Raw genomic sequence first — 16,373 nt, 5'->3', positions numbered from 1 at the left:
TAGCACAATTTTTTTTTTTTTAAAGCACAAAAATGATGATGATTACTTGGACTTTAAGCTAACTAGAATTAATATCAACTAACTAATATTGATATCAGGCATATAAGTTACTTTCTTGTGCATAAGTATGCAGTTTTTCCCAAAAAAATTTCTTCTTTTGAATTTTAAACCCTTGTTTAAGCACAGTGGATGGTAGACAGGCGAGTAGACGATCCTTATAACGTTTACACTACAAATGCAACATGGTCACATGTGTTTCTGACTACCTCTGAATGTGGTTTGAGTGAGTGAACCGATCATTTGCACCCTATTTAGTAGGGCTACTGTACTGACCACATGTGATTGAATCAACCGAGACGGATCTTAAAACCAGGTGTAAACGGGGTCATAGTTTACTTTACTCAAAGAAAAACAAGCAAACCAAATTATAAGAGAGGACTTTTTGGGCTGAGGGCCTTAACTTACATATCTTCTCAAAAACACGATCTATTCTAGACCAATACATGTTCTACTGTCCTGAATTAGACTACCAGAGACCAAACCGTGTTCCCTATATTGATGAGAATTCGGCAAGCTGCCTTTTTTCTCCACATGGCTGAATTGTAGTTGAAATATTGCACGAGTGCTGGCTTGTCTGACGAGTTTAATATATACTAGGCTATCTTCGGTACGGTCATCTCTGAGCAAATATTCATTTATGGCATGAACAGATATATACAGCTGTTATAAATTGTGTTTGACGTGTAAAGCAGTTAACAATTTTACAACTTTGAGTGTGTTCAACAGAGATTTCATGTGAAAAGCCACTTTAAATGTACTTGAATGGCGCCATGCAGTGTTGAGCTTTATGAAACGCTGCTTGAATTATTCTAGACACTAATTGTTGCCTTTACTGTGAGTCTCAAGAAACTATATCAATTAAATTTTTTAATTTTATATATATATATTATAAATATATATAATTAGTCTTTTTTTAAAGGAAACTGGTCTTCCTTGTAGGTTTAAAAATAACTGTTCAGTTTAAGAAGTCTTCCATTATCCAAACATAGCTACAACATTTTGCCCTCTTACACTCTTGCCTATAGAACTTGTAATGTGAATATCGCACAAATTAATATTATATATTATTGTCATGATATATTTTGTAAACTATACCTGACTTGCAAGAATGTTACTGTGTCTTCTGTTATGTAACATTTGCCTGAGGGTTGTAATTCCTTTAATATGTAACAAGTAACACAGTTTTAATGAATCAAATATGTCAACAGACCACTGTTTTTGTTTTTTATTGTTTATTTATGTTTTTTAATGGAGCATGTCAGATTAGTGAGTAATTTTCTCTATGTGTTAGATTTTCTTATGCAGTATTTGTGTGTCTCATTTGCTTGTGTATTTGCAAATGTATAATGATTTGGTGTGTGTTTAGGTTTTTTATATAATTTGATACTATTGTCTAAGCTATATAGAAAATGTCATTGAGTAATTTGGTGCATGCGTTTTTTCCTGTACAATTTGTTAGTTTAAATGTATGTCCTGGTTTGTTTTGATTCTGCTTTGCGTAAATTAAAAGCAGTTTGTCCTTTAATTTAATGTCTGATCAATTTTGTTTCAGCACATGCACATATCAGGGTTTCCACCATCATGGAAAGCCAGGAAATATCGAGGAATTTCTAAAGTGGGATTTGCAGGGCTGGAAAATCTATTAATAAATTGACAAAACAATAACAAAAATAAATAATGCACCTATAATAATAGTAATTAAGATAATCTAGTGAATATATAATTGTATAGTGAATAAATATTTTTTCACTAAAATTAAGAAACTAAAAATATTAATAATACTAAATTAATGGGAATGTATATTGAAACTGCTATACGAATCTGCCCAATAAAAAAAAGTCATGGATATTTTCTAGTTATGCTCATCTCTAAAAATCAAGAAAGTTATCATAGTGAGTAGAATCATAAAAATCCTTATCCAGCGAATAACTCATGACTGGGAAAGTTATGAAAAGAACCCTGACAATCTGTGCTCAATTACTGACCAAATTATTAGATAAATAGTCTTTATTAATCCCATGATCACGTCTGCACACGTGACTAATTTCACTTTACTCTCTCAAAAAAACACACACACACATTTGGAATGTGTTTTCTAAATTATATGGCCATAAATACAGTCCAACTGCAGCACACCTGGACCTGTGATGTCGTCACGGATGTGGGCGTGGCGACTGCGCTGGTCAGAGGCCGCGGGAGCGAGCACACACACTCAGCACAGGAATTCCCGGCGAACGAGGGGATGTAGATGATGATGTACTTTACCGGAGTTTGTCCGGGAATGTTATGATTGAAAACCATTTGGTCTACGGTGCTTATATGAAATTAACACACCAAGAGGATTTTAAAGGTTTTTGAAGAGGAAGTAAACATCGAGGAGCGTCTGTCTGGGTGAAATTGAACAAGACGTTAGGATATAATATAAACAGAACATCACAGCGGACAGGTAAGACATTAAAAGTTACTACAAAAAGTTTTTTTTGTGTGTGGACCACTCATTGACTGTCTGGTACAGTTAAAACAATCACAATGAAAAGAGAAAAAAGAAAGAAAAACAGGAGAACACCGGTTAAATATTTTAAGTGCCATTGTTACTTCTTCATCGACCAAATATCAATAAGCGGACACGTAACGTTATGTAAATTTCCTGCATTATACAGGTTCTTTTTATATATCAGTTCAGAGAACTGAAATGTTTAATAATCCCTTACGTTGTTAATACTTAATTGTGCGTGTGCATGTGTGCGCGTAACCCGGTCTGTTCTTTCTGTAAACAATGACAGCCGTTAAGAGTGAAGAAAGGATTAGGAGGAGGAAATTATATTTGGGTGTTGAGAATGTGTAATTGAGTGTGCGCAAGAAAGCTCTTTGTGTCTGACCCTATATCTGTAATCTCCAGGGGCCCTTTGCTAAGTTACCTGAGACCTTTGTGAGGAACGGCTGCTTTTCTTGCCTATGGAGTTCTGTTTAAAAACATGACTTCATGGAGAGAGAGGGAGAGAGAATGAGCAAAGAGGATTGAACTGGGAAGACAGAGGTTAAGGGTGAAATTGACACAGAAAAGATGAGCTAAGCAGGATCAGGATCTTTTTGCTTTGGAGATGGGACAACGGCAGATGAAAGTGTAGCATTTATAAAAGAGACATACATGGGTCACTTTCTAGATGGAATCAAAGAATGCATAGGCAAGCTCTTAAATGAATGCTCATACAGTAGCCTATAGCCTATAAACAAACAGAATTATTTTGATTTGAATGTCATTTGAGATGTCATTTCATTAATTTACATTTATTCATTATTATATGTATGTGTTGTTATTATTATTTCTTTTGTTGTTGTTGTTTTTTTAAAAAGTAAAGAAATGTAACTTAAAAGGAGACTGATCAGTAAATGGCAATGAAATGACATTTAAGGCAATAAGAAAAAGGGGAAACGTTCCCAATGAAGGGAGGTCAGTTCCCCAGAGGTCAGCGAACCCAATGAATGTGTGTGGTCTGAGTCTCAAGTGTGTTATTGGCACAGTTGCTGTTAACGGCGTCATTACGTGGAGGAGTACCGTAGAAGTCAGCGTATCTTAAACATGGAATCTCTTATTCTTTCATGCTGCAAATATGACCGGAATGCTTTCTTGGAAGTCACACAGTTCCACTTAATTTTGCTAACTTAAAGATAAGGGTCTGGTTGCATAAACTGCTAAGACTAGTCTTACAAGTTAGCCATCAATTTTTTTTGGCCTAATTTGATTCCGAAAAGTAAGACTTAATGCCCCTTAACTACTTCTAGTGGCTCATACTAGTAGATCTTAAAACACTGTCTTGACATAATGGCCATACTGGCGCCTGAGCTGATTCTCATCGATACTCAGTATCGGTATCGGCTCCGATACTGCCATTTTTGTCAGATCGGGTATCGGTATCGGCCGATACTCAGAATTTTTGGTATTGGATCGGATCGAAATGGTATCGGTGCATCCCTGATTACCATTGATTCTCCAGAACAGTTAATCTGATTGCGAATGCATTGATCTCTGATAATAAACCTTTTGAGGTGAGGTCATTTCCTTTGATAAGTATCAGTGCTTTTGATCTTTTAACCTTTTAAGGTTTCTAGAACTAATGCCTTTACAATGTTTCTTGAGATTATTTGAATATGACACTGTTTATTTACTAGAACTTAAAGTGCTGTTCATCGGTTGATCTTGAATTGTTCAAAGTCTGCTGTAACAGGAAACTCCTTAACCTTGGAAAATAGAGATCTAGTCATTAGTAAGAGCTATTCTGAGTTCTGTATTCAGAACCCCCTCTGAGACTACATGTGGCCTTCTTTGCAACGAATAAGAAAAGGAAGAGGAGATAAATAGAGTGAGGGGTGACAAAGGGAAGGGGGTGGAGGGCATGTTTATAGTCACTTGGTGACTGACAGCACACAAGGTGGCGAGGGGGGTGGACATCTTCAGAGAGATAGAAGTAAATGTGAAAAAGTAAAATGCCATTTAGAACAGAAACACCCCAAATTACGTTGATTTGGAGCTCATTTCGGGAGTTAGGAAAAGTTCAGAAAAAGTTTGCTCCGGCTGGTAAACGCCTTCCAACTACCATAGAGTGGTGCAGGTATGACGTCACAACCGGAAGTTAGCATCACACTGGTTCTCTCGACAAAAACCCAATAGGATTTTCCCATAGGCTTTTGGATTATCGCTAAAAACAAACTCTGTGATCAACATAATCTTATAATACTTACATGTTTTGTCCATCAAGATAATTATCACAGGTGGACACAACTTTTATGAATTCTGAAGCCTAAATGCAGTCGCCAGAAGTAAAAAGCTAAAGGTAGACTATAAATGAACTAGGGCCTACACCATGGTCCCATGAATTCAACGTCACCATGACTAAGCTTCCGACAACTCTTTCAGTCTTTATCTAAAAACATTTTCCAGTACAGTTGAGAATAGTTTGTGAGCACAATTATAAACATAACAATGCTGTAAAAGCTGAGTGAGTTACCTGTTTAATCTCCTCGACAGCCTCTGTAGTCCCATTTAGCCACTTGTTAGCAACCGCATTTTTCAAGACACTTAACAGCTTCAAAAATCATGAGTGTGTTATACTGATGTATTTAATGTCGTAGAATAAAACGTGAAAGTGTCCTAAGCCTGTGTTTTCCTCTAATGGCTGACCTTATTTCAGCCATTTAACTAAAACCCCATTCAAAACGATGGAATGATGGAACCAGAAGTGCTAAAATGCTAACTTGCTTCTGCGTTCTGGCCTACAAAGTGATGTCATACCTGCACCACTCTATTAGTCCGTGGTTATTACGCAACAGGTATATGAGTCTATGAGGCTCTGCCTTTGACCTGGAAATCACTGGTTCATTTCTTCTGTTTGGTCTGTTGAGGTTAGACGTGAGTAAAAACACAGCTACTTTAGTAGAAATTCAAGTTGTCTAAATGAAAGTGACACTGACGCAGTTTTTTTTAATGTTTAATACTGTAAAGCTGCTGCTTCCTTTAAAGCATTGTATAAAGGTTATAAATAAACATGACATGACTGGAGTGCCGAATTGCAGGGCTATCGCAAACATATCACTATGATCAGATGCTTTAACTGCTTTTTTCTCACCACTTTCGTTTTGTTGTGTTTTTAATTTGTTATTGAGAGGAAAGCGAGCAGCACATATTTACATATTTTTCTGAACTCCGCTCTCAGCAGTGTGGGTGGTGTCAGGATGTTTGCTAACTGTATACCGCTGCTCACGTATCAAACTTCTTTTTCTAGACAGGGCAACTCCTGTCCTGGAGGGCCACTGTCCTGCAGAGTTTAGCTCCATCCCTAATCAAACACAGCTGAAAAATCTCTACAATCAGGGAATCCACTTCACTAGCTAATTATTCTAAAGATGGCTGCAAACTTGTTTCTCTGGTGCATAAGGTCTATAGGTGTTGCATTTCATGTTGCATTTTTATTCATCTTCATTTCTCACTTGTGTGCTTTTTCTGTGCGACTCGCAGTGAAGTGCGGCACTAATACAGTTTCATGAACGTGCAGTTGTGCACAAAAGACCAATGGCCAAGGTCAGGATTTTCGTTAAACAGTGCATTTTTTATTTGATTTTTTCTTAAATCCTATCCCTTAGAACAATTGGAATATACAACATGTTGCATGGGACCATTCTGTGCAACTTGTGTGTCTTTTTTTAAAAAGCTTGATGCAGAGCGCGAGCGGTACTTTAAAAAAAAAAGTTTTATCCTTTTGTGTTACGAAAAAGAAAGGGCATATGGCATTAGAACAACACCAGGGTGAGTAAATGATCACTTAGTTTTCAAGAAAAATGAAAGGAACCAACCAGGTGATACTGTACGTACTTCTAAACCATTTCGCCATAAATTTTCTTTATTAAAATGAATTAAAAAAGCAGCATGAACCTTTTTATAAACATCTCCTTTTGTGTTCCGCAGAAGAAAGTCATACATAATGAAAGTGAGTAATGCAATTGTTTGTAATTTTAGTGAACTGTCATTTTGAAATGTAAGTTGTTGTTGGATTGACTTTTTTGATGTCCTAATTCATAAAATTAGTCCTGCAGACTGTCAGTAAGTTTCTGTTCACCAGGCGACCACAGCCAGTTTCATGAATTCCATCAATTTGATTCGGTTGTAATCAGAAGTCATCCGCTTGTATTTCTGCAGTACAATTCAAGAGGCTCTGTTTAAATGTCATAAGTGATAAAAAATGCTTATTAGTTGCTAATGGTGACAACTTTCAGGTGAGTCATGAACTGAGCGCAGTGTGCCAATGTGTCAATCACCACCGATTCGACTCTCAAATGCGTGTGTACACATTCGCGTGCAGCTTGCGACCTGTAGTTCACCCTGACTCACTGTACTGTACACATCCTTTCTCTCATTGTTCTGCATGTTTGCTCTTTGGGAGAGGGACCCAGTGTTAACATGACATCAGTGGATTCTGAAAGAAGGGAGGGGAATATAAAAACATGGGCTGTAAGAAAATCGAAGGACATTTAAAAGAGAGCTTGGACAGAAAGCTGTTGCCTTTGAGCCATCAAAACAAAATGTCGTGTGAAAGAAAGTACTGTGAAAGAATGTCGTTCATAGAAAGTAATGAACAATGCGGACTTTGTGAAGCAGTTGAACTAAATGCAGGTTTTACTTGGCATGGCTTTTTACTTTTGAACTTAGGGTCACTTGACAACAGTACTACAGTTGTAATATTTAATGTTATATATATATACTTACAAAGGTACACTTTGCTTGTACTGGGTCTTGCTAGTGGACCCCATTTTGCCTCTAGAACTGCCTTAACTCTTCGTGGCAGATTCAATAAGGTGCTGAGATTCCTCTGAGATTTTGGTCCTTATCGACATGATAGCATCAGGCAGTTGCAGCAGATTTTTCAGCTGCACATCCATAATGCGAATTTTCTGTTCTTCCATGTCCCAAAGATCCTCTATTGGATTGAGATCTGGTGACTGTGGAGGCCATTTGAGTATAGTGAACTCATTGCCACGTTCAAGAAACCATTTTGAAATGGTTTAAGCTTTGTGACGGCGCGTTATCCTGCTGGTTGTAGCCATCGGTAGATGGGTACACTGTGGCCATAACATGATCAATACTTAGTGTGTGGCGTTTAAACAATGCTCAATTGGTACTAAGGGGCCCAAAGTGTGCCAAGAAAATATCCACGCCATTACACCACCACCAGCAGCCTGATCCGTTGATACAAGACAGGATGAATCCATGCTTTCATGTTGTTTAAGCCAAATTCTGACCCTACCATCTGAATGTTGCAGCAGAAATCGAGACTCATCAGACCAGGCAACGTTTTTACGATATGCCCGCAGCGAACGTGCGTCACACAGCAACTGCAGGCTCTGACAAACAGCAAATTATAGCCTACTTCTGCATAATGTGTCTCTTTTTACAACAAAAATGTGAATTCTGCCGGTATTCAGACAGTCTCATGCATACAGATACAGATTTGGGCTACGGGCTACAGTCGCCTACGTAGGTGAAATTTGTTTGATATTTCTAATCATAAACACAGTCATGTTGAAGCCTGCAGTAATGTTTTTCATTGATGCACGAAACTTCATGCCAATAAATCATCAGAAATATTGCTGACTCAAGCGCCCTCTTTACATTCGTCCTAATGCCTGTTAGTTGTCCGTGGATTTGCCTTTATTTGGCATTGAAAATGGAAACGTCTTTAGACATTGAAAATCAATTTTACAATCGATTCAATGAACACTTGTGTCTCAAAAATCGAACAGGATTTTTTCACAAAAGTGACAGCCCTAATTGTGCGTTCAGAGATGCACTTCTTTACATCTGTTGTAACAAGTGCCTTTCTATCAGCTGGAACCAGTCTGGCCATTCTCCTTTGACCTCTGGCATCAAAAAGGCATTTTCGCCCACTGGACTGCCGCTCACTGGATATTTTCTCTTTTTCAACCATTCTCTGTAAACTCTAGAGATGATTGTGTGTGAAAATCCCAGTTGATCAGCAGTTTCTGAAATACTAAAACCAGCCAGTCTGGCACCAACAACCACTTTCAAAAGTCACTTAAATCACCTTTCTTCCCCATTCTGATGCTCGGTTGGAATCTCAACAAATCATCTTGACCATTTTCTACATGCCTAAATAATCTAATATGCTGCTTTGGTGCTCAAGAAAAATGTATTCTTATTATCATTGTTGAAAACAGTTGTGCTGCTTAATATTTTTGTTGAAATTGTGGTCAATTATTTTTCATGATTCTGAAAAACAGTAGCATTTTTTTTAAACCAAAATCTTTTGTAACATTAAATCAATTTAATGCATCCTTACTGAATAAAAGTGTTAGTGTCTTTTGAAAACTTTTCAATTGTATAATATAACCAAATTAATTTTTGTACCAATTGAATTTAAGTACTATGTACTTATTGTGTTCATGTTGTAGCCTATTGTAAAACACTTTTGCTGCTATTGAGGTGTGATACTGGTAAGGTTAGGGACAGGTGTGGTTTTATGGGTAGGTTTTATGTAATTACAAGTGTAATTACATAAATTAATTACAGCTGTAATTACATGCAGGTATTTTTAAAATATAAGTACAATGTAAAAACGTGTGTACACAATAAGTCCATTTTATCAAATTATTAATTTCAATGTTAGTACATAGTAGTTAAAGCCACTTAATATAAAGTGGGACCTACATTTTTAATACTCAGCATGATAAGCTAATATTCCATCCCAAACATAAATGTATTCTTTTAGCATCCCAACTAGCACAGAATGTTGGCTTAACCAGTGGCGTACTTGAGGCAGACTATTTGATTCTTTGACCATTGACAGATGGACAGAATATTTGGGGAAACCCGATTGAAAATATAAATTGTTTTCCATTCCATTGCAGTGTTAAAGCTGCAGAAATCACACTGACCTTTAAAGACATCAGATATTTTCAATAAAAATCCACTGTCCAATTCCACGCCTCTGTTGAGCAATGAAATAGGCTGTAATTTGATCTATCCATTTTTTAGTTCTAGACTCAGTTAGAGTGGAAAAGAGGCCCAGGAGCGGTGGAGGACTGAAAGACGTAGAAGGAGGGGTAAGAGGGTGTAGAAAAGACAGTTGCTGTTCTTGTGTGTGTGTGTGTGTGTGTGTGTGTGTGTGTGTGTGTGTGTGTGTCTGTGTGTGTGTGTGTGTGTGGCTGTGTGTGTGTGTGTGTGTGGAGGAAAAAAAGTGCTGGCTGCCTTCACGGTGACATAATGTGATTATGGTATTATCAGTAATCTTGTGATGATCTTGTGGAATTTTAAATGTTATGACATCTGAGTCAAGCAGATGTACACTGTATTTTAAGTCCAAAATTAACTTTTTGCCACACCTGCCAAAGGTGAACATTTTGCAGCCAAATCATCAGCCAAAAAAAACAAACATTTTCTAATTCATTTTCTATTAAAAATATATTTTTTATACCTATAACCAATGTAATTATTGTTTTTATCCTTGCATATATTTGTGACTCAAATTCTGGAGGGGAAAAAAAACCTTAGATAAACTTTAGATTTTGTACTAATATTTTCAGATCTATTCAATGAATCAGTTGATCCAAAAATGAATGATTCATTTATGAATCAAAGTGATTTGGTTTTTGAGTTTGAATTCATTGGCCAAATGGAGGAGAAGATTTACTGTGTCCTTGCTACATATGTTACATGTACTTAATGCATTATTAACAGTACATTATGCATAATTACATGCAACTAACCCTAAACAAAATCAGCACCCAGCACCTTCCCCAGCTCCACCTGTATAGATGTGCTACGGGGTTATTTCATGTATGTTATATGTGATATACACTCACCTAAAGGATTATTAGGAACACCTGTTCAATTTCTCATTAATGCAATTATCTAATCAACCAATCACATGGCAGTTGCTTCAATGCATTTAGGGGTGTGGTCCTGGTCAAGACAATCTCCTGAACTCCAAACTGAATGTCAGAATGGGAAAGAAAGGTGATTTAAGCAATTTTGAGCGTGGCATGGTTGTTGGTGCCAGACAGGCCGGTCTGAGTATTTCACAATCTGCTCAGTTACTGGGATTTTCACGCACAACCATTTCTAGGGTTTACAAAGAATAGTGTGAAAAGGGAAAAACATCCAGTATGCGGCAGTCCTGTGGGCGAAAATGCCTTGTTGATGCTAGAGGTCAGAGGAGAATGGGCCAACTGATTCAAGCTGATAGAAGAGCAACTTTGACTGAAATAACCAAAGTTATTACAGTCAACTTTGACTGTAACTCGTTACAACCGAGGTATGCAGCAAAGCATTTGTGAAGCCACAACACGCACAACCTTGAGGCGGATGGGCTACAACAGCAGAAGACCCCACCGGGTACCACTCATCTCCACTACAAATAGGAAAAAGAGGCTACAATTTGCACGAGCTCACCAAAATTGGACAGTTGAAGACTGGAAAAATGTTGCCTGGTCTGATGAGTCTCGATTTCTGTTGAGACATTCAGATGGTAGAGTCAGAATTTGGCGTAAACAGAATGAGAACATGGATCCATCATGCCTTGTTACCACTGTGCAGGCTGGTGGTGGTGGTGTAATGGTGTGGGGGATGTTTTCTTGGCACACTTTAGGCCCCTTAGTGCCAATTGGGCATCGTTTAAATGCCACGGCCTACCTGAGCATTGTTTCTGACCATTTCCATCCCTTTATGACCACCATGTACCCATCCTCTGATGGCTACTTCCAGCAGGATAATGCACCATGTCACAAAGCTTGAATCATTTCAAATTGGTTTCTTGAACATGACAATGAGTTCACTGTACTAAAATGGCCCCCACAGTCACCAGATCTCAACCCAATAGAGCATCTTTGGGATGTGGTGGAACGGGAGCTTCGTGCCCTGGATGTGCATCCCACAAATCTCCATCAACTGCAAGATGCTATCCTATCAATATGGGCCAACATTTCTAAAGAATGCTTTCAGCACCTTGTTGAATCAATGCCACGTAGAATTAAGGCAGTTCTGAAGGCGAAAGGGGGTCAAACACAGTATTAGTATGGTGTTCCTAATAATCCTTTAGGTGAGTGTATGTGCAGCAGCAGCATGTCTGTGAATGTATTAGCAGAAGCAAGTCTCTGTACTTGCTCTGCAGCAGATCTATTCCACCAAGACCAAATACATTAACATTGCCATATTCCTCACGTAAATACTTTAGAATGCTAAAGTATGTTCTTTAAAAAACTTATTTTGTTTTCCACGATTTAAAAAAAATACTGAGTAATTGACATGATTTTAATATTTGGGAGAACTATGCCTTTTTTTTTTTTTTTTTTTTTTTTAAATTGTGATAGTAGAAATGTACTGTTTAAGACACACAGTGACATAACAGTTTTGTTGCTAGGAAACAAAATCATGAACTTCGATTGCAACAATCTCAACCTCTACGTTCTCTTTCTACTGTCAACTTACTTTCTCTCATTGTACGTGCTTGCATACACAAAGGTGTGGAACAGAGGTAATAACTGCCTTATCTCGGCCTGTTGGCAGACCGTGTCTTTGTGTCGTGTACAAATTATTTGCAGAACATTACTCACTTTTAATGTGTGTTGCAAACTGGAACACTAAAATGACAGAAGCCATTATACTAGAGGAAATGGTTTTATATAGGCATGTGTGTGCTTCACAATGCATTCCTAATAGAATGGGAATATAGAAAAGGATGGAAGAACCACTCCAGACTATTTCAAAACGGTGTTATGCGATAACCATAGAGACCGAGGGGAAGAAAGGAAGAGGGAGGGGTAAATGAGAGATAAACAGACTCTTGGAGTGAAAACATTAACCAAAGCTCCCACCCCATCACTCGCTTTCCATAAACTCCCTGTGAGGTTACGACACATTTTTACTAAATGTGCAATGACCTGGGAAGCTTTTATGACTGCATGAATTCTCTCATGTGCTGGACTTTTATTGTAGTTGTAAACAAAACTGTGATATGTTATCAGATCCTAGAAAACTGGTAACATCTAATTAACTGGATGTATTAGAAGTTAAAAATATTTTGTATGACTGAATAAACCTGACCAGGGCCGTCCTTAAAAGGCGATGCAAGTGGTGTGACCACAGCAGCCTGCGCTTTAGGGGGTCCCGCGGCGAACGGGCCGAGGGGGACCCACCCCTCTGGAAGGCCCGACATCATTCTTTGGATGGCCCTGAAACCTGACTACATTAGGTTACACTGATTTAAGCACTTTAAGGAATGAAATGGACCTAAGATTTTCATCTAACAGATCATAAAAGATAAAATAATCAGATAAAATCCCATAGACTTATAGTGAAGGAGAGACCTGAGGGATATCTAGAGACTTTGCCTGAAAGCAGCTACCTTGCAACAACCATCCAGCACACCTTAGCAACTAGATAACAATGTGGTAAAAACCAATTAGCACACCTTAGCAACCATATAATTCCCTTTCGATCATTCATAGCATTGCACTCAAATTTTCTTCAATGAAACAATATTGTTGTTATTGTTATTTCTATAATTTACTGTACATGTACATCACAGTGTTGGGGAAGCTGTTTTTAATGTAAATAGACAACGCTTTTATTCAGGGATATGTTTAAATGGTTTTCAAAAAATGAGGTCTGGTTTTAAAATTAAAATTAGTCTTATTTTAATTTTCATTAATAAGTAATCACTTTATTCTCGCCTTGAAGATAGTCTTGCTGGTGACTGCATTAAAAGATTATTCATAATTTGACCTGACTTGATGGTGGTCTGGATCTCTAGCAGGGGATATGACTTTTTGTGTTATGTTTTGTTGTTGTTTTAACTGTTTTACCCAAGCATATTCTTAAGAAACTGTAATGTCATATTTTGATCTGTAGGGGGAGCAGTGAAGCTATAATCTGAGTATGGGCCCTGAGGAGCTGCCTGACCTTATGGACACGGTATGAAATTGTGCATTATGTGTTTCTGTGTGAGGAAAGAACTGTATGTTTACATGCCAGTAGTTTTGCATGAATTGTTCTCATGCACACTTACAACACAAACTCATTTGTTCGTTCCCTTACTCATTACACCTAGATGTTGAGCACTCCTCCCTCTCCCCGTCCTTCATGTTCCTCATTCTCACCTCCTCAATACTCTCCACCGATCTCCCCCGGCCTTCCGGTCGTGACCTTACGCTCCCCTGCCACTCGTCACTTGCTTCAGCTCGACCCCTGGAGGAGACACAGCTGGGAACCTGGAGCCGTGGCGCAGGGATATCCACCCAATGACTCGCGCAGGTGAAAACACATTTACATCTGTGGCACTTCAGTTCTTCAGAATGATCCAAGTGTGCTCTGCCTGAATTAATAAAAAAAATAATACAGTACAGTATAGTACAGAGAATACAGTAATATTGTGAGCTGTATATATATATATATATATATATATTGCAAAGCTAGCATTTTCAGCAGCTATTACTCCAGTCTTCAGTGTCACATGATCTTTCAGAAATCATTCTAATATGATGATTTGCCGCTCAAGAAACATTTCTTGTTTTCAATTTTGAAAATCATTGTGCTGCTTAATATTTCTGTTATTTTTTATCAGTTTAATGCATACCTGCTGAGTCAAAGTATTAAAGTAAACAAAATCTTACTGACTCCAAACTTTTGAATTTTATAATATAAACAAATGTCTTTTTGTCAGCAAACCCTCACAACCTAAATTATTTACTTAAAATGTTTACTGTAATGAATGGTTAACCCTGCAAAATATGAATATATTTATAAAAGTTTATATTCTTATTACCCTGATTATATTTAAAATAACATTTTTACTTATTTTTTATTACAATACTTTATACTGAGTTAGGCCATTACAATATATAATATGGGACATATGCCAAAATTATTGGTTTCCATGTTTTATGGGGGCTTTCCATAGACATAATGATTTTTATACTGTACAAATTGTATTGAATAAATTGTATACATTCAATATATTCAAATATATGAATATATTCTGTTTTCCTCATGGGGACCAAAAATGTCCCCACAATGACAGGGATTTCAGATATTGCCATCTTTGTGAAAACATTTTGTCCCGATAATGTAGGGTATACCTGAACCACATACACATGCACACACACACACACACACACACACGCACTCACTCACTCACTCACTCACTCACTCACACACACACACACACACACACACACACACACACACACACACACACACAAGCAAACACACACACACACACACACTCACTCGTCCTCACAACTGTGCTGATATAGGGCCTCTACTGTGTCACTCTGTGGACTATTATTGTGAGATCACTACCAGCCAGTGCCAATGTACTCAGTGAGGAGACAGACACATACACACACACAGATAAGAACACACACAGACATACATAGGTCTCTCCAGTAGGGAGCTAACATTACACTGCAGTTTGGGTCGTTCTCTGGTTAGTGTTACTGACTTAAAATCAACTAAAGGAAGAGAAAAGAGTGAGATTTTTATGTTATGGAGTTTATGTGTGTTTGCATATGTGTAGGTTTGTTTATGTTATTGCAGATGTACTATGGAACTTATAATTTGTGGTACTCTGTAATGATACTCATCAGACGACAGGACAAAAACAAGTCCGACCTACAATTACTTGCCAAGAGTTATTGTATCGTGTCATGCAATAACAATGTATGTTGATTCTGTCTCTTTTTCAGTGTGAGCCTGGAAGATCTGGACCCGGATGAGATGTCCTTAGTGCTGAACGGTGCATTGAGGTCAAAGAGAGCTCGTGAAACCCGCCGCAGGTCTGTCACTCAAGCTTCCCTGACGTCACTTACAGAGGAGGAAGTTGGTGCAGAGCATCAGGAACATCATCGATCAGTGCTAGAGGTTAGAACATGCATACAGCTAATGAGCTGTGTACTGTGTACATGTGACCTTCTAAGGCAGGATCCTCGCTGAAAAAAAATGCAAACCCCATAGACAATATAAATATAAAATAAAACAGCTCATCTAATTTTTCCTTTTGACTTCCTGAGATCAAGGTTCAGCACCTCATTTCATTTGTCTTATGTTTAAAAAGAGAGGAACCCCCACCCCCCCCCCCCCCACCCCCCTGTTTTTAGTGTAAAATTTGTTCACCAAAATAAAATACAGCTATTGATGTGAACCGCTCAATATTGAACTTGCATTTAATGGAATGCAATAAAATCTATTTTAAGTGGAGGACTTGAAAAAAATATTTAATGAGGATGCATTAAATTGTGAGAAAAGTACACAGTACATACTTTACAAGTTTACACAAATTGGCAAATAAATGCTTCTGTTCAAAGAATCCTGATTTTTTTTAATCAATGTTCCACATTGATGTGCTGCAATATTAAGCAGGACAGCTGTTTTCAACATTGATAATAATAAGAGATAATTATTTCTTGAGCAGCAAATAAGCATATTAGAGTGATTTCTGAAGGATCATGTGTCACAGAAGACTGGAGTAATCCAGGATTCCAATGCAGTTTGGAAAAGTATTGAAAAATATGGAATTAGATTTGAGTCATTTTATTTTATTTTATTTAACATGAACTAGTCTCTTTTGAACTTTATTAAATGAATGTGCGTGTCCCATTTAAACCAGCTACAGATAAAGGAGCAAACCATATTTACAGTATCAAACCGATGTGTCAGAGGTGAATATATGCAGGTTATAAAGCGTTTTAGGTTCTTCTCATCATGTAACGCATGTTTTCACTTCAAGAAAACCAATAAACCAAAAAAT

General features: G+C 37.6%; 1 protein-coding gene across 1 annotated transcript in view; it reads left to right on the top strand.

The window, feature by feature from the left end:
* Positions 1–2,279: 2,279 nt before the first annotated feature.
* arhgef2a (Rho guanine nucleotide exchange factor (GEF) 2a) overlaps positions 2,280–16,373 on the top strand; it is a 56,548-nt gene continuing 42,454 nt past the window's right edge. The window contains exons 1-4 of the mRNA XM_084130265.1: positions 2,280–2,506; positions 13,478–13,540; positions 13,677–13,879; positions 15,313–15,487. Of these exons, the coding sequence (XP_083986391.1) occupies positions 13,505–13,540; positions 13,677–13,879; positions 15,313–15,487 (414 nt within the window). The 5' untranslated portion in view covers positions 2,280–2,506; positions 13,478–13,504. The remainder of the gene's footprint in view (positions 2,507–13,477; positions 13,541–13,676; positions 13,880–15,312; positions 15,488–16,373) is intronic.

This window comes from Abramis brama (assembly GCF_963993115.1).
Source record: "Abramis brama genome assembly, chromosome: 12".
Taxonomy (NCBI): Eukaryota; Metazoa; Chordata; class Actinopteri; order Cypriniformes; family Leuciscidae; genus Abramis; species Abramis brama.
This window is presented reverse-complemented; position numbering and strand designations above follow the sequence as displayed.